Genomic DNA, 19508 nt, shown 5'->3' on the forward strand with positions numbered 1-19508 from the left:
AACTAGATATTACCCACCTTCAACCTCCAACTTCTTTTTTTCTCGCTCACCTCAGGAAACATGTGGGCCCAGACTTGGTCCAGCATCATGGACCTGGTCATGCCCTACCCTGAAGCCACTCAGATTGATGTCACACAAGCCATGATAACCAATGTAAGTACAGACTCTCTGTCTCAAGAATTAAAGGACCCACATCATGGAAGAATTGAATGTTGTTTGCTCTTTCAAAAAAAATTGCTTAAACATTGCTACATTTCCAAAACATGATGTCACAATTCTGAACACAATTACATTTGACTGTCCATTCAGCCTACAACAGTTTAGTTGTCCATTCATATCAAAGTGTTCTTACTGTAGACAGTCTATTACTTAATTGAGTTATCGGAGTGGAAGATGTGGGCAGAGACAATTAAACGTTGTGCTATTCCTGCCTGTTGAAAAGGAAATGTGTCATCACAGCAGTTTAAAAGGTCTAGACATCTCAAAGCTAACCAAAGTTAAGTTTTCTGACTTTCAGGCCAGAAGAAATAGTTCAATGCTGCTTTTTAATTCTAAGATTCTTAGGATTAATAAAGGGCGACAATGGCCATGTAAAGATGAATTCAGACTGTTTTTGGCGCATATATATATATATATATATATTGTTTCAGAGGGAAAAAATAAAATAAAAGTCTGAAACAAGGCCCTTTAGTAGAAGTTAAATCTTGGAGAGTCAAAATTAGCTTTGCCCAACTGATGTTGACGATCTGTAAAACTCAGTCGTCAATTTTCTTTCTGTTTGGTTCCTATTAGGGCTGGAATGCATTGCGAATGTTCAATGAGTCTGAAAGATTCTTCACGTCTTTGGGACTGATGGCCATGCCTGATGAGTTCTGGCAGAAGTCCATGCTGGAGAAACCCACAGACCGGGAGGTGGTATGTCATGCCTCTGCCTGGGACTTCTACAACCGCAAAGACTTCAGGTATGTATCAGCGTGGAAACAGGAAAATGTTTATGTGTTTATCTGAAGAAATAGAAGAAATAGAGCCACATACATGAAAACTTGTTTTGGATTGAACATACTAAAAAAAACAATCAGGGCTCCTTAAGATACCATAAAATAAAAATGCACAAGGCACTGTCTATCTCTTTTTTTACACTAGTTACAGTTTTGAACTTTTAGGACACTTGCAGTCAGTTGTTCATCCTAACAGAAGGAAATCTGGTGGACAATAAATTAAATACTAAACAATTTTTACAATCCCTGTAGAACAACACTGATCTGAAACTGGTGATTGTGCTGAAAAAAATGTGTAATGTTAGAATTGATTATAATTGATTATACTTATTTTCAATAAAGTCTGAGCTCATTTTTAACCAAAATAAAAGTCTCTAAATATTTTCATAAACTTAGAATAATGCATTGATTTAATCATAAAATAAATAGTTATTCCAGTAACGTCTGTGTAATCATTTTTTTTTAATAATTCTGACTCATAACAAAACAATCAAATTGAAGCCTGGTGAATCGTGTAGTGCACTGGATTGCTTTCTAAAGAACTGTAATTGAATCAAATTGTTTTGAGGTTGGAAATATATACCCCTGATTGCCACTCCTCCATCCTCATTGTGAGAGGAATTTTAATGCATGTTCTCTGTCCATCTAGGATCAAGCAGTGCACGGTGGTAAACATGGATGACCTCATCACAGTGCACCATGAGATGGGCCATGTGCAGTACTTCCTGCAGTACAAGGAGCAGCCCATTTCCTTCCGCGATGGTGCCAACCCAGGATTCCACGAGGCTATTGGAGACGTCCTAGCCCTGTCAGTGTCCACTCCTAAACACCTCCACAGCATCGGCTTGCTGGACAAGGTGGAGGACAACCAAGGTGAGCTTCCAACAGCCTTAGAACCTCAGTGAATGTTTGAGAATATAAGTTTGTTCAGAATGTATGTGTTACTGTACCACATCAGCAGCCTTTAAAGTGTTAGTTTGGCAAAAAAAATAAATAAAATATACGCTTTTTCACTTACTGAAAAAGTTTGCTTCTTTAGTTTTAACCTGAAGCTACAAGCTACAAGGCATATGTAGCTACAAGTAATGGAAGCTCATACCCAAACAATTAGCACTGTGCAAAACAACATGTCAAAGTCATCACACAAGTCTCAAACTGACTTGATTATTCCACTTTATAATCAACACTGTTGTCTTTTAAAGTGGCCAAACATATATGGAACATATATATATATATATATATACATTTGGAGTGAGTACATGTATGTAAAAAAGCACTGATTTGGGATAGAAATGCAAAGCTGATGATTGATTCTGGTGTTAATCTGTCCACAGAGAGCACCATTAACTTCCTAATGAGCATTGCCTTGGATAAAATCGCCTTCCTGCCATTCGGCTACCTGATGGACCAGTGGCGGTGGAAGGTGTTTGATGGCAGGATACCAAGCAGCGAGTACAATAAAGAGTGGTGGAACCTCAGGTGAAAATCACTGATCACATTAGGCAGAAAAACCTATAAACACAACTGCATATGCACAAAAGTTGTCAAAAGTTAGGGACGCCTAACTTTTTACATATATCGCTGCTGTCAGAGGAAAACCTCGTATCTCCATTTTCTACGTTTCTCAGTTTTTGGTATAATTTGAAGATGCCTGTTGTCCTTTACATTGTGTGTAAATTTCATGAAGAATGGACCAAAAGAAATGGCCCAAAATTACTTGGAAAAAAGTCTGGTTCCACTGACTTACATTAAAAGTAAAGGATGTTTGTCCTTCTCCTGTAAAGCTGTCATTTTGGAGATATGAGGTTTTCTTCCAACAACCATATGAGCATGTTTTCTTTGATGGTTTTCAATAAAGCAGCCTTATACATCACGTTTAAATATTAGCTACTTTGAGAAAAAAGCATTTCACCCCCTTGTTGTCAGTATTCATCAGCACTTAAACTTTGCCACCTTTGAGCCAAAAATTTTTCAGTATGTTTTTTTAACATTACTTTGGAAAAGAAAACTGTCACATTCATTATTTAGACAAAATCTGCTCTTTATACCAGGGAAGACACTTTGATGAAGCTAGGTGTTAAAATATACCCAAAGTATTTAATAGCTGTTTTATGTTAACAAACATTTTTTACTTAAATGAAACTTTCCAGTGAGGGAAATTCAAAAAGTGTACACAGAACATTAATGTGTTTAGATTAGCTTCTACAGTGTCACTGGCCTACTACAATATTACAGTTGTAATCGTTTCTTTTAGGCTGAAGTATCAGGGTCTGTGCCCTCCTGTGACACGCACAGAAGAAGACTTTGACCCGGGCGCAAAGTTTCATATCCCAGCCAACGTACCCTATATCAGGTACAGCACTATAAAGGATTCATCATGAAAATGACGTGAATCATAGTGTGTCGTGCTTTGCCTGTTTTGCCTTATTCACCAACAGTGCAATGACAATACTGTTCAAATTACTGTGACTGTCAAAGCAAGAGATATTCTGACACAACTGTGTGGTTTGTTCTCTCACATAGGTACTTTGTCAGCTTTGTGATCCAGTTCCAGTTCCATAAAGCTCTGTGTGAAGCTGCTGGTCACACTGGTCCTTTGCACAACTGTGACATCTATGAGTCCAAAGAGGCAGGAAAACTGCTTGGGTCAGTAAGCCACAGAGCAGCTCTTACATATTGCCATTTTAATTAAATTATTTCCAATAATTAACTGCTTAAACTGCAAGGGCTTATATGGGGGTCCACATTTCAGTTTTACACTCTCATAACTACTTACAGTAGTTTCATGGTACAACCTCAATTCCAAAGAAGTTGGGACGCTGTGTGAAACGTAAATAAATGTAAATAAAAACAGAATGCAATGAATTGCAAATCTCATAGACCCACATTTTATTCACAATAGAGCATAGAACACATATCAGATGTTGAAAGCGAGACATTTTACCATTTCATAACAAACATTAACTGATTTAAAACTTGATGGCAGCAATGCATCTCAAAAAAGTTGGGACAGGGCCATGTCTACCATTGTGTAGCATCCTCTCTTCTTTTAACAATAGTCTGTAAATGTCTGGGAAGTGAAGAGACCAATTGCTGGAGTTTTGGGAGAGGCATGTTGTCCTATTATTGTCTGATGTAGGATTCTAGCTGCTCAACAGTCCTGGGTCCTCTTTGCTGGCTTTTTCGTTTCATGATGCGCCAACAGAACAGTTTTCCATTTTGCCTCAGTCCATTTTAAAGGAGCTTTGGCCCAGAGAAGACGGCGGCGTTTCTGGATCGTGGCTTCTTCTTTGCATGATACAGCTCTAACTTGCATTTGTGGATTGCACAGCAAACTGTGTTCGCAGACAATGATTTCTGGAAGTGTTCCTGAGCCCACGCAGTGATTTCCAGTATAGAATCATGCCTGTTTTTAATGCAGTGCTGTCTGAGGGCCTGAAGATCACGAGCATCCAATATTGACCATCGACCTTGTCCCTTTCATACAGGGATTTCTCCAGATTCTCTGAATCTTTTAATGATATTATGTACTGTAGATGGTGGGATATCTGGTGGGATAAGTTTTTGCAATTATATGTTGAAGAACATTTTTCTGAAATTGTTCCACAATTTTTAGATGCAGTTTTTGCAGATTGGTGAACATCTGCCCATCTTTGCTTCTGAGAGAATCTGCCTCTCTAAACTACTCTTTTTGTACCCAGTCATGTGAGCTAGTTGCAAATTGCTCCTTTAGCTGTTTTTTATTAGTACCACTTACTTTTCCAGCCTTTCGTTGCCTTTGTCCCAACTTTTTTGAGATGCGTTGCTGCCATCAAATTCTAAATGAGTTAATATTTTTCATGAAATGGTAAAATGCCTCAATTTCAACATCTGCTATGTGTTCTATGTTCTATTGTGAATAAAATATGGGTCTATGAGTTTCGCAAATCATTGCATTCTGTTTTTATTTACATTTTACACAGCATCACAACTTTTTTGGAATTGAGGTTGTAGTTATTGAATCATCTATAATAGTTATTAAATGATAAGTCTTAATGGAATACTCCAGTGACATTCAACCGTATCTGCAGCATACAGTCGATTACCACACAAAATCATTCCAGTGTGTTCAGAAAAACAGATTAGAAAACAAACTAATAATAGAATCCAGTGGGCAGCTGCTTTAGCTATTGCTCATTGACTTCTTTTTAAGTGTCAACAGGTTTTCTGTTTTCTAAGTACTGAGAAGTGCTTTAAACTTGGTAGTTGAGATCAAGTTAAAGTTGTTGAAATAATAAATAGTCATCCCTGTATCTGCTAATCTGTGAATAAAAGAAAGTTTTTTGCTTATAGTTGTATGGGGCATAGAAAGGTAGTCACCATTTACTCTGTATATGTGTACAAACGTGAATGAGATTATAATTATCAAATTGAAGTGTATCTTTTCTGTTCAGTAATAATCATATGTGTATTAAACAACGTTATGAACCCCTCTATATCCTCTCTCTCCAGTGATGTGATGCAGCTTGGCTATAGTAAGCCCTGGCCTGAGGCGATGGCTATGATCACTGGCCAGCCCGAAATGTCTGTGCAGCCTCTCATGGAGTACTTCCAGCCCCTCATCACCTGGTTAGAGCAGGAAAACAAAAAGAATGGCGACATCCTTGGATGGCCTGAATACAGCTGGATGCCGTCCACAACTGAGAGTGAGTGTCACAATATATAACTTGATTTTCTATAAACTTGTATGTTAGTTTAATAGTTTGTAGTACTACTCCCTTTACTGTCCACTTTATATACATTTTTACCTTGCATTCACTGGTCACTTCACAAGTTTCCTTAAACTTGCTTTTTGTATTGTAGATACTGTAGTGGTGGTGGAGGACAGCTCAGTAGACTTTTTGGGCTTGAATGTAGACCAAGCTGCAGCTACAGCTGGTCAGTGGGTCCTCCTGGTGCTCGGTATGGTTCTCCTGCTCGCTACCATCTTCTTGGCCTATAAGTACAGAAAATCCAGACACCTACAGAACAAATCCATCTCTCAAATGGAGCTCAAATAGGAGTCTTCATACAGCAATTTGGCTGTAGGTTCAAATGCCCATGTTTTTTTTTTTTCTTTCTGAAAACAAAAGAAAACAATCCACCTCTTTTTGAATGTCATGTATATTTATTAATTATTTTTGGTCAAATTTGTTTGACTATGCAATGAAAGCTGACTTGTAATTTATTTGTAAAGATTTAAACTCAATGTTGGGTGGGTAGGGACTGTTTTCAGTTGTTTGTAAAGTCTTACCTGTGTATGTATTTTTAGATTGATTTTATAGGTAAATACTTTACCTTTATAGAATAAAAAGAAATAATTATTCACCCTTTTTGTCTTGGCTTGTCATTTCTTGTGTAAAAAGTAAGCAAAGAATATTAAGATTAAGACACCCCTTCTAGGTATATTCTAAGGCTGTGTACTTATTTTCATGAAAATCAACAGAACTTAATTGACTAGGGAAGCCCAAACTTTTGCACACAGCTGTACATGTGTGTGTTAATAGTGACACTCTTTTTGTTATACCACTGTAAAACTTTTATTTGAAGCATATAGTGAACCCCATAATTATTAGCACCCATGGTAAAGATGGGTCACGAAAAGGTCATGAAAAAATGTCTGTGGTTGATCAGCTCGATCTCACATAGAAAAAAAAACTGAGAAATCTGTACAACAGAAAACAAAAACTCTGGTCAAAAAAACAACTGTTTGCAATAAACTGCATTCTTTAAATGCAAGAAATATCACTGTAAATTCAGATTGTTGTCAGGTTCTCTTGCTAACTTCAAAAATTCTTAAATATTTAGCATTTTCTCTTCTAATATCTCACAGTACATTGCTTCATTCATGTTTCCATCAATAATGTGCAATGCCACAGCACTGTTTGCAGAAAAGCAGCCCCATATTGTGATGCTCCCACCTCCGTACTTCACTGTACAGTGTTATTGGGATCATCTGTGCAACCTTTCTTTTTTTTACATGTGACAAAGTGGATTTATCGCCTAAGAGTTATATTTTTGTTTTGTCTGATAAGAGAACATGGTTTCAAAAGAGGTTTGTCCTCTGTGGGGTGTAGGAACAGAGATGATTGCGGTGCAGTTCTGTTTAACTGTTGTTCCTGATGCTTACAGGTTGTCCTGCAGCTGTCCTTTTTAAATACTTTCTGGCATTTCTCACATCTTCCTTATCATTAGTCTGAACCTTCCACTCTCATATTATCAAGCCAGTTGTACTAAAACAGGTGTTTCAGAAATTTGCTCTGTGTAGTTTTTTTCTATTCAATGTTTAATAATGTTGTCCCTGAGAACTTTTGGAAGTTCCTTTGAATACAATATATATATGTATATATATATATATATATATATATATATTGTATTCAAAGGAACTTCCAAAAGTTCTCAGGGACAACATTATTAAACATTGAATAGAAAAAATATATGTATATATATATACATATAGCAGCACAGTTTTGAGGTTTCCCTACTCACACACACCCATTAAACCTGTGCTGGACACTGGCCCTCCAGGACCGGAGTTGTGCACCCCTGATATATGCAATGGAGGTGCATCAAATAACCAAAAAGGTCTAAACACTTGTTTCCTCTCACTGTAATTACCACAATGGAGCTCATCATTCAGAGTTTATTTTTTACCAGACTGGCATAATTGTAGTGGGCATGGTCATGATCTGAAACTGGTCAGATTTCACCAAGCACATGGTTAGCAGAAAAATCAGAATACTTTATTTATACATGATGTATTAAGAAAGAGAAACCAGAACTAAGTTTTGCACTTTTTGTTTAAAGACAATTAGTGGACAAATGAAAAACAATCTGCATTGTTAAAACATCATTCATATTTAATTATAAGACAAAGTGGGCTTTAAATGCTGTCCCACTATCGCTGAACTTCTTCGCTAAAGTGGAATACAGAGTGGCATACCTTTTAAAGTCATTGTGGTATAATAATTGATCACATGCCATGTCTACCACAGCACATAACAGTTATCAATGCGTTTTAGCTAGTATATTTCATCAAAAGCCTAATTATATTCGTATATAGGCACCAACAATAGGCTATTAATGGTAACCTACCTTACTGATTCATCTGTGTGGTGTGGCATAGACTAGAGGCCTGTAGGCACTGACACTAAAGAAGTGTAACACATTCTTTTTAGGGCCACAGGATTATATTAATACATGTTGTGTGGGGACATCACAAACTTTAAAACTTAAGGAAAACTTTACTATACATGAAGCAACCTATAAAGATGTTAAAATGCCAGTTTCTTTTATGTACAAAACCCATTTAATATCAGTATCAGGACTGTAAGAAAGAAGACCTCAAACCACATCAGCTATTTATCTTTAAAAACGCAGTCTCACAGTATGAATTACCCTGCCATTCACTGCCAAAGTAATGAAGTGATTCCTGCACTGCATCTAATGGACCACTGTGATTTTATCTGAAACTTCATACAGGTGTAATAAATCATAAGAAATATTTTAGTTTCACAAAACTAGACAGGCAAAACAGCAGGATATATGGTCTTCAAGGTTTTGGCTTAATAGATATCTAAACTTTAAAGAGAGGAAAATTCTTTTTAAATGTACCAAAGTTCCATTTAAAGCAACATCACACTTCAGCTGCAACTAAATAATCTCACTGTGCATTAATATTTACAGACAGGTACAACACTAATATAAAACACCTTGCATGGAAAACAGTATAATCTCCAGTGTATTGACTCTTACTGGTCAAAGTAGTCAAGGAAATGGCATACCATAATATGAAATAAATCTTAATTCAGCAAAGTAATTTACCTCTTAAATCAAAATGTACAATTTAAAAGTCGATTTTTTTAAACACCACCCAACAAGTAGCGATCAGAAGCCAGCAATGGCTCAGCAGATGTGCATCTTCTTCAAACATGAGGTAAGTCCTTATGAAGCTACTTGAGAAAATGCCAAGCATTTTAATCACTATTTGGTCACTGCATAATGCCACGTTATTTCATTGTATTTGTGTCTTCATTACTATTCTAACAGATGAAACCTTCTATGAGTAGGTGTGTCCAAACTTTTGACTTTGGAGTGGGGTTTCATTCTGAAAATAAAGCTAAAACATCAAGTTTTATAGCACCAGCTACATCACAATCAGCATAGTGTGCTGGTCAGCTTTGCTCTGCAATGGACAATGAGATAAAATCCCATCAGAATGCTGGATGCAAGTCATTATGCATATCACTCACAGTGTCGGTTGGAGTGTGAGCACCATTCTGTACTACTTCACACACTTAAAGCAATGGTTCATCAAAAATTAAATTAGCACAATTTCCCCCTAACCTCAATCTAGTCCATCACTCATAACGTTTAACATGGCTGCTGATACTGTTTTTAGCCATGTACTGACTTTGGCATGCACTTTGCATGACACTAATTGTTGGGGTGTAAGTTCCCATTATTTGTCAGCTACAATAGACTTGTACTTCCAGTGCAAAATGAAAGAAACAAACTTTTACACACTAAACATAACATGGTTGATTGACTAAGGGGACAAGTGTGTGAATGTTTCGTTGAACTGCTCCTTTAAAGACTTTGCCACATGGCACAAACAAGCACTAAACTAAATACACTGCATGACATGACTTGATTAGAACTACAGTTTCAGAATGTGGAATCATAATGCGTAAAGCTACACAGGCACTTGCAACACGGAACAATATCCATGCAGAAGGCATTCGTTTTCTTACGAATACTTTCAGTGTGAAGATTGGGAAAATCTCCACAGTCAATTACTCACAAGCAATGAATGTTCCAGAGCACTTCTCAGTAACTGGTCAATACTTTCACTAAAGGAACAGCAGGACATTTGCACATCTGCAACACAGCTGACACAATATTGCACTGGAACGCGAGAAATGCGTTCATCCGTCTCCACTTCCATTCATGTTCTATGAGCGAAGGCTTAGAAAGCCCATATCAAATGTCACTGTCATGGGAGATAAGAAAGGAAATCCTCCAGTCATCATGAGCTGGTGGGTAAGGACATGTTTCCAGTAATGTTCAGTAGTAATATTCTCGCATTTCTGTCCAGTTGGTGACCCAGAGCTTTTTGTTGAGTTCTCGTTCGGGCCGGAAAGCCTGGCTAAACTTGTGCCTTTCTTCTTTGCGTATTTTCACTCCGTGGTACTTAGGCATGACCTTGTAGTAGACAGCCCTCTTAAAGAAGCCACACTGTGTGTGAGAGATAAAGAAAGAGAGAGAAAGAGTGAATAATAAATAATAATGACATATAGTTTCTAGGGAAGATTAATTCAAAGAAAATCATGTGTTATTTCCATGCTTCATTTGTGAGTAATTGGAATCACTGAGTACAACACAGTCTGGAGGAAGCTCATTAGCTGGAAATGGCACCAGTGGGTAAAACAAGCTCAGCTGAACACCAAAGTCAATGTCTGCTCTCTAATGAAAAATATCCAGCCCAATCCCACAAGACAAGGACATGAATAGTGAGAGATGGGCAGAAAGAAGGAAGACTCGCTGTTTTACTTCAGTGGGCATGCAGTTTCGCTGAAAAAGGAACAACTGGAAAGTGATTCGAGAAGAGTGAGTGCAAGTCAAGGCAGCTGTTAAAAAACAGGTGATAGCTAAAAGAGAGAAAGAGAAAAGGAAGAGAAGCGCAGGAGTGAATCCACAATGCTGCATTACCGAGGGGTACCAATAGGGCATGCTGGGAGGCCAGTGTTAGCCCCCCTGCAGACTCAGTAGTCCTCAGTCAGCTTTTCGGTCTCGGACGGCTGTATCTTCATCTCAGCTTTTTGAGCCTTGGCCTCGTACATCTCCCTCCGACTAGCCCGCTTAAAGAAACCACACTGCCAAGTGGGGGGAACGGTAATTGAAGGTTGAGTTAATAAAAAGCAGATTTACAGTTCTCAAGCTTTTGGAAAGTTTCTGTTCTGCCCACAATATGTTTTCTATTGTAGCTACTTTTGCAAGGTTGGCTAAGCAGAATGTTGGAAAAGAACCTGTTTAAAGGTAATGAGAAATTGTAGCACTTAAGTTTAATTTTAGGGGTAGATATCTAACTGACAGGCTAAGTAATTCTAGCATTGCTAGCAAGCTCTGCCTCTGTTTCACATATTACACCAACTAGCTTGACGTGTCATGTGTTATATATTTGTTAAAATATTCCAAAATATATGGTAAGTACAAAAGAGAAAATACTTTCAGCAAATCTCCTAACTTTAGCTATGCTACAGTAGCTTGCATTGTAGCCTACAATGTTAGCTTAGCAGCCCTAACACAGCTGAAGACAATATGATGTTTAATTGATGTTTAAAACCTCAATTAGACTACTTTGATCTATCTTAACATTGAAACTTTTCATGCATACAAAATAAAGATTGACATAACACTATAAATTTAGGTATTTTTACAAAAATAAGAGTTTTGTGGGCAGGAAATGGACAGATCAGTAGGTATAGAAGAGTGATCCTAAATTTTTGGCAGTTGGTCATCACTGTAATTACAAAAGAAAATTGTACTCTGCTATTTTTACCTTGCAGTCCACATGTTTATAAGTCTACTATATAGTTTTACAGTTGCGGATTTGCTGTGATTCACACATCAGTCAGCTTCTGACCACAAGGCTGCTGCTGACCCAATATCTTTTCGGTGATGGACCATTCTCAAACAGAGCAGTGACACTGTCACGGTAGTGACATGGTGGGGTTAAAGGTGCTGGCACGTGTGTATCAGACATTGTGTCTCTCTATCTACTGCTGTTTTCGTGGAACTTTTACACGTCAGTGTCACTGCTAGATTAAGAGTGGTCCACCACCCAAAGAAACCCAGTAAAATGTGGTTGTGTGGTCAGAAATTTCCGATTGATAAAGTATGCAACCGTTGCTAGCACAAATTGTGCTTTATGGGCTTAGAAGGTAACAGTGGTTGGTATACTGTATAATTTACCAGCCACTGTTACCTTCTAAGCCCAGGAAAAGGTGGCTGGTAAATAGTATTAGTTCTCTGCATTGTTTCACAAAGCATTCTAGAGTAAGATCTTTTTTAGAATCATATTCGCCCTCAACAGAAATGGCATCAGATCAGTGACTGTTATACAAAAGCTTATGCATACTTAACCTGGAAAAATATTTCATATAAACATATGGGAGAAAAAGTAACAAAAATATTTGAGAAGAAATGTAACATACTGCTCTAAGCAAATTTTATTTCAATATATGTAAAACAGTTTGAGGGTACAGTGCTGTGAAAAAGCATTTGCCGCTTCCCAATTTCTTCTATTTTTGCACATTTGTCACATTTGAAAGTTTCAGATAATCAAACTACTTTTAATATTAGACAAGTATAACCCAAGTAAACACAAAACGCTGTTTTTAAATGATGATTTCATTCATTGAAGGACATAGCTATCCTGTTCAGCCCTACCTTGAAGAAGTAATTGCCCCCTTAGCCACTAAATCAAACAGTTAGCCAAAATCAATTGACTATTGGGTTTAATTTCACTAGCTACACCCAGGCATAATTACTGCCAGATCTGTTGACTCTAAACATTTCTTAAATAGAACCTGTCTGGCAATGCGAAGCAGGCTAGCACGGTGCCATGTTCTAAAGAGATTCAATCTAACAGTTTGAAAAAGGTTATAAAGCCATTGCTAAGGCTCTGGGACTCCAGTGAACCACAGTGAGAACCATTACCCACAAATGGAGAAAACTTAGAACAGTGGTGAACGTTGGTGAATAGACTATCAAAAGTGCATTGATGACTCATCCAGAAGGTCACAAAAGAAGGCGAACATCTAAAGAACTGCAGGCCTTACTTGCCTCAGTTAAGGTCAATGTATGCGATTCCACAATAAGAAAGACACTGGGCAAAAATGGCATCCATGGGCGAGTTGCAATGTGCAAATCGCTGCTAACCAAAAAGAAAACAAAGGTTTCTCTCGAATTCTGCTCTCTATCAGAACATCCCGAATGAGAATGTCTGTCAGTCAGTTTGTGACCTAAAGCTCAAGCGCAGTCGGGTTATTGCAGCAGGACAATGATCTGAAGCACACAAGCAAGTCCATCTCTGAATGGCTCAAAAGAAACAAAATTAAGCTTTTGGAGTGGCCAAGTCAAAGTCCTGACATGCATCCTGTTGAGATGCTGTGGCAAGACTTTGAACGGGCAGTTCATGCTCAAAAACCCTCCAATGTAGCCAAATTAAAACAATTCTTTAAGAATGGGCCAAATTACTCAGCAGCGATGTAACAGACTCATTGCAAATTATCGCAAACATTTGACTGCAGTTGTTACTGCCAAGGGTGGCACAACCAGTTATTAGGTTTAGGGGGCAATTACTTTTTCACATGGCTGAAAATCTTTATCTTCAATGAATGGGATGATCATTTAAAAGCTGCATTTTGTGTTTACCTGTTATCTTATATTAAAATAAGTTGGATGATCTAAAAAATTTAAACGTGACAAGTTAGCAAAATACTTTTTCACAACACTGTAAATCTTATCTTAGCTTTGTAAACTGCTATCTATATGAGGATAACGATATGTGCTTGATGTACCTTCCATAGTATGAGGGTGATGATGCCTAGTAAAAGGATTCCTGCTACACCTGCAACGATGTAGATCCAAAGAGGAGCACTGTATGGCGTTTCCTCTCCGGGCACAGGATCAATGTTGACCATAAACTACAGAGAAAAAGACAATAAAATGCAAAAAATCCAGCAAACCACCACCTTTATTGTCCATGAATGGAACTGCCACCCTGCTAACCTCTCTGAATTCGCTGTCCATTTTGATGGCAGGTTTATCTGTCAACAGCCTCAGTGTGACACGTCCAATAACAGTCACTCGAAAAGCTTCAGCATAGTCCTGAGGAAAAAGGGTTTGCTGATTAGTTGGGTGATGAGAAAGCAATGGTTTGGAAAAAAAACTCTAAATTTACGTGATCACCCAAGACATTTGGTGTCTTAAATATGCTTCTTTAGTTTTGCACTGGGACTACAAAGGTAATGTAGCTAACAATTAGTAGAAGTGTATACCCCACCACTTAGGACAAACATGCAGCCAAAATTCAGACTTAAGATGGCTTCAACTACTATTTTTACATATGCAACATATTTTGTCTTTTTTTTAGATAACAATATGTTATACAGTGCCAGAAACCACATCAGCAAGTCTGTTTGAGACCATTTAACAACTTAAAAAGGGTTCAGGCAAGTCTGTAATGACAGACATGCAGATTGCATGATGCTAATTGGTGTACATATGAAGCATATTGTTCCATTTCTTGTTAGCTCCAGTGTAAAAATAGAGAAGCAAACTTTGGAAACCAAAATTGTACTGACTTGTCAACAACATATGGGTTAGGTTAAAATGTGTGCTAAAGAGAGCTATAATCAGCTAGAATCCTTCCGAGCTCTTGACTTTTACCTCCAGCATGGTGCTGTTCCACACCCTTGCTCTGACGATGATCGTAGCCTCAGTAGACATGTTTTTCAGGGGGCATGAGAAGGTCACGCAGCGAGCTGTTTGCTGTGAGCAGTTCTGCAAGCCAGTAATGACAACCAAACTGTTAGCACTCCAGAGTCAAACTGGCAAGCAATTATTGTACCATTGACTAAACATATGTAGTTAACCACCTTATGTAGCCACCTTAGTGTACTTTTGCATAATTGTTCTGGTATTTTGGTCATTATTTGACAGCTAACAGAATTGTGATATTACGACTTTTGATGGAAAATGTACTTTGTGCCTGCTATTTTCTTTTTTTTTTGCTTATACAAACTTTAATATATTGTATTTTATATATATTTAATATATAATTAACAAAATTGTCAGCTCAAGTACCTTTGCAAAAATTGTTAGACTAGAGTGTACGTGAACTGAAAACACAGTCATTTTGATTGTGGTTTATTCCATTATTTATTACTGACTAAAAATAAATGATTAGCATAAGGTGGCCATATTTTTCTATTAATTTTCTATCCTCTTGGATCCATGCTGAGTGCTAATACTTTGACAGCCAGCAAGGCAGACTTTGGACTTTTTTGTTCAGGGCAAGATGAGTGCTTCTGAAGACTGTTCGCTGTTCAAAATATCTGAAATTACTTGAAATTGAAGGATTTTATCCAGGAAATTGAATTTTATCCATTATAAGTTAATGTATAATTATTTAGAGTGAGTCCAATGCTCTGATTGGCGGTACTGAACAGAAGTAGGTTAGAGCTCACAGCTCTCCAGCTCTCTCTCATTAACCCTGATCAACCCCCCCCCAAACCATGACAATCACAATGTGCTGACAACATGCACTCTGCACGTGTCAGACTCCTCTTTCTTTCTCTCCCTTGCTTCTCCTAGAGAGAGCAAGTTCTGCTGATTGTTATAATATGTTTATCATATCTGTAAGATAAATGGTTCCAAAGTTATGAAGGCTAAAACAGTCCTGCAAACAGCTTTTTAAAATTTGAACTTGAACCAGCTGATACAATATGTATATGAAATATTAATGTAATTAATTACATAATCCATTATGTAATTACATTCATTAGGGTTACTTAAATCAAAACAGTAATAACCCTATAGCAAAACAATAATAACCCTGGATATTTAAAGGTTGAACCAACACTGACATTGCATCACATTGAACTACAGCTTTAACAGCCAAGTGTGTATGAGGATGGGTGATGTACCAGTAGGTGGCTCTCTTTGTGAGGGGTAAGAGGGTTCCTAGTAGCATCCGTGTGCAGCAGGCCAATGTCCGCGTCTCGCTTATTTCGTTTGGGACCTTTCTCTGACAACTAAACACAAAGAAAAGGTGGTTATTTGTTGCAAAAGCCTTGCCAGGAGACATTTTGCCATCCAGAACTCAAAGTTAACTTAAATATTTTTGGACACCTCCAAATATTCCAAATATTATGTTGAAGACAGGATCACTCTGTAGATGGCAAAATCTGAATATACGTTACAAGTTTATTGCTGTGTGGTTGTTTCCCTTTTTTCCATTAAGACTTAGTGGTAGTGGTAAAACATAGTTCATGAATTAATGAGGATATGCCATTACGAGGTCAGATGTGTGTGGGTGGTTGTTTCCATTTAAAACCAATGACTTGCTTTCCAGTTACTGAACAGTGCAGTTTCAGATTATCAGTCAGCTAGTTAGATAAACCCATGGCTGATGGATTCAGGACTGTTGAGACAAATAAGTTTCTGTCTATTATATTAAGTTCAGCAAATAAATGGTAATCATGCATTAAAATTATGGCTGGGCAATATGACAACATTGAGCATTATCGTCAAAAATTACATAATAATATGTCACAACATGCTTTTCTGAGTACACCATGAATGTCATCAGTACTTCACAAAACATCTGAACTGCATGTGTGATGACAAAGAGAGCATAATTGGTTCTATTTTATTGTATTCAGTGCAGTGCAGTAAGTCAACTGTTGGATAGAAAACACTAGATTTATAGTTTTTGATAGTTTTCTTTAAATGTGATGCTACTTTGTCAATTTCAACTTATCAAATGTCAGAAAAAATGTATTTTGCTTTTAAAAACTTAAAGGTATAGTGAGATTTCATTTTTGCCATGCCATGCATCTCTAATTAACTCTAACGTTAACTTCTTTTCACTTAGAAAATCAACACAATGTGACATTTCACCAGGGGTGCCCAAACGCTGACATATAACTGTATCCAAATTACAGTGTGTCATATACAACCAGGGGTGTAATAAGTACAGAGAAACTGTACTGAAGTGAAAGTGTGGCTAGTGTGTCAAAATCACACTCAATTGAAAAAAAAAGTGGAAGTATGGAGCCAAAAAAGTCAAAAGTCAAAAAGTATATCCATTTGAAAATCACGTAAATATAAAAGAATATATAAACTACACATTTTTAAATGAAAAAATATAGTTTTCTTTTTTTTTGTTATATGCAGAGGTGTGTGGTGTATGTGTGGCAACTAATAAGCAATACTAATCCAAACACAAAGTGGAATTAAGCATAGTTTTCAATTGTTTGTTTTTTAATGGAAATGTATGAAAAAGACTGCATTATCACTTGTAAATGAAAAAGTTTATTACACACTTCTGTAACCTAAGAATAGCTCAGCCAGTTTGCACTGAAGTCCCTGTAGTTACTGAATAATAAGCCTTAGTATGTAATAAGCCTGGAATGTTTAAGGGACTAACACAACGAATTTAATACATTAATGTAAGTACAGTACGAATGTCCAGATATGTTAGGGTCACTGTATGTAGCGCTCCTGATTTTCCAGTATAGGAAATAGTGATGAGGGACAATTTATGTTCCCTAAAATGTTACATTAACTGCTCATGACTTTTTACTGTAGGCAATAGTGGTTATGGGGCCATTCTGAACACAGTGTGTGTACTTGTACTTACTATGAGGTTGAGTGGATTGACTATTCCCCCAGCAGGAATGCACCTTGGTTCTGACGTTCCACTGGTCAAGATCTCTGTTAGATATAGCAGCCACTTTTCGTTCATCACCTCATACGGCCACTCAAAATCCATCACCAGAGTGCCCAACTCTCCCAGCGGTTCACCAACCACACTCACCTGCAACCCAACATAGATGCTCATTTTATTTCCTGAGACGCTCCTACAACACATCTGCCAGCATGACTTGGACATGCATCTGGTCAACTGTCAATAACATACTTAACCCTCAGTTAACAATGTACCTTCATCTCTAGAACTCTGTTCTTCTGTGCTTCTTTTTAGACTTGTTTTCTTTTCTTTTTCTTTTTTGACATTTCTACCACATCCTACTACTAACAAACATCACAGCTATGAAAAAACACATAAAATTTCAACAATTAGAAATGTTTGGCCTTCTATCAAATACAGCTATTTAGACTCACCCCTCCTCACTGTTTGTCTTAAATGCATTCACGAAGAGACATATTCTACAAGCTGAATGATGATTGTTGGGGCATTTAAAATATTTAATAATTTTGTTTTGTTTGATTCATAAGAATTAACTTCACTTTTTTATATTTATTCTATAAAAAATAGTCAATAATTTTAGCATAAACCTTGTGTATTTAAGATCATGATAAACATACATCCCAACTTGCCTGGCACTGTATCTTCCATCTACCTTCACCTCTACTGACTGTTGATCTGCCTTTATGGCTAGTGCTTGTTCTTTTGATCTCTCTTCTTCCATTCATAATTAGCAATATTAGCACTTCTTACTGAATTGCTAATGAATTCAGAATGAGTCTGGAATAGACATAGTGCTGTGAAAAAGTATTTGCCCCTCACCCGATTTCTGCTACTTTTGCTTACTTGTCATATTTATTTGTTTAAGATCATCCAGTTAAGTTTAATATAACACAAGCAATGGCATCTCTATGTTAGGGGCCGGCGGGGCCCCACTAGATTTTGCTGTGGAGCAGTGCACGACATGATCAATATATATATATACATTGTTGCACGTTTATTACATATGACAATGGTAAGGCTGTCCGATACATTCCAAATATCTTCCAGTACCTGTTGTGTAAATGCCAGTAGGCTAACTATTTCTCCAGGCAGTCTTCTTTTGATGAGCATGTTGGATGCTGAGAGCAGCCAATAAAAAATAATAAATTTACATACGTCCAGACGTTTACCAGGCATTGCTATGCAGCTAGCCACTGTTCCTCATCAGCTGTGGTAGCCACTCATAATAATAAGTCAAAAAGGTAATAAAAGTTATTTTTGGTACCAGCCATTAGAGCAGAAATTAGAGAGTAAACGTTTGGGACCACACCAGCCCAAGGATTTCAACATCATTCAGTCTGAAAGGACAAAAACTGCTCCTTCAATCCAGAGTGGCTCAAGAGAAAAACATGGCTGACTGCGAGTGTAGCTAAAAAAAACTTTTCTGCTTTCCTTGACTGCCCTTGCTATGCTATCACTTGAACTGATTCATGGATTGGTGGACTTTGAGAGAAAAGTTTTTGACAGGCTCGCCCAGATGAACGATCGTCATGCATCTTTCCTTTTCGAGCAGTGAGCAACACTGGTGAGTCATTTTGCATTATTAGAAGGCGTGGTATTCCTAATGCCCAGAAATCAATGTGTCTCCCTGCTCTGAAATGCTGCTTTGGATATGTAGTTGCAGACCACAATGATTGTACACTGCTAAATGACTTTGGATTTGTAATACGATGCTGTATAACAAGGTTTTGTGAGATCTAATGTCGTTATCATATCACTCATATTCCTCCTAAGTCTCCACTTCCGCCAACTCCTGCACCACGTTACATTAATCTGTGAATTTGTGATTTCATTGATGGGGTGCGTTTGTGTTTGGATCAGGTTTGTGTGCAGTTTCATTGATGAGTCGGCTGCTGCCCCTACAGTTGTGCCCCACCAGGCTTTCTGTGGCAGAGACACCATTGAACACAAGTAAACACCAGAGCAGCTTTTAAATGATCATTCCATTTACT

At 37.5% G+C, this 19508-nt stretch overlaps 2 protein-coding genes across 2 annotated transcripts in view; one reads left to right on the top strand and one right to left on the bottom strand.

Moving 5' to 3' along the window:
- Positions 1-6344, top strand: part of ace (angiotensin I converting enzyme (peptidyl-dipeptidase A) 1) — a 31466-nt gene extending 25122 nt beyond the window's left edge. The window contains exons 18-25 of the mRNA XM_036572177.1: positions 56-153; positions 793-962; positions 1648-1871; positions 2333-2477; positions 3253-3351; positions 3522-3644; positions 5490-5683; positions 5841-6344. Of these exons, the coding sequence (XP_036428070.1) occupies positions 56-153; positions 793-962; positions 1648-1871; positions 2333-2477; positions 3253-3351; positions 3522-3644; positions 5490-5683; positions 5841-6037 (1250 nt within the window). The 3' untranslated portion in view covers positions 6038-6344. The remainder of the gene's footprint in view (positions 1-55; positions 154-792; positions 963-1647; positions 1872-2332; positions 2478-3252; positions 3352-3521; positions 3645-5489; positions 5684-5840) is intronic.
- Positions 6345-7921: 1577 nt separating this feature from the next.
- The window catches only part of itga3b (integrin, alpha 3b), a 56523-nt gene continuing 44936 nt past the window's right edge, over positions 7922-19508 (bottom strand). The window contains exons 20-26 of the mRNA XM_036572178.1: positions 17449-17625; positions 15731-15838; positions 14472-14585; positions 13812-13910; positions 13601-13726; positions 10728-10891; positions 7922-10253 (exon numbers count right to left, since the gene is read on the bottom strand). Coding sequence (XP_036428071.1) covers positions 10781-10891; positions 13601-13726; positions 13812-13910; positions 14472-14585; positions 15731-15838; positions 17449-17625 — 735 coding nt within the window. The 3' untranslated portion in view covers positions 7922-10253; positions 10728-10780. The remainder of the gene's footprint in view (positions 10254-10727; positions 10892-13600; positions 13727-13811; positions 13911-14471; positions 14586-15730; positions 15839-17448; positions 17626-19508) is intronic.

The sequence above is a fragment of the Colossoma macropomum genome, unplaced genomic scaffold, assembly GCF_904425465.1.
Source record: "Colossoma macropomum unplaced genomic scaffold, Colossoma_macropomum, whole genome shotgun sequence".
In the NCBI taxonomy this organism is placed as follows: Eukaryota; Metazoa; Chordata; class Actinopteri; order Characiformes; family Serrasalmidae; genus Colossoma; species Colossoma macropomum.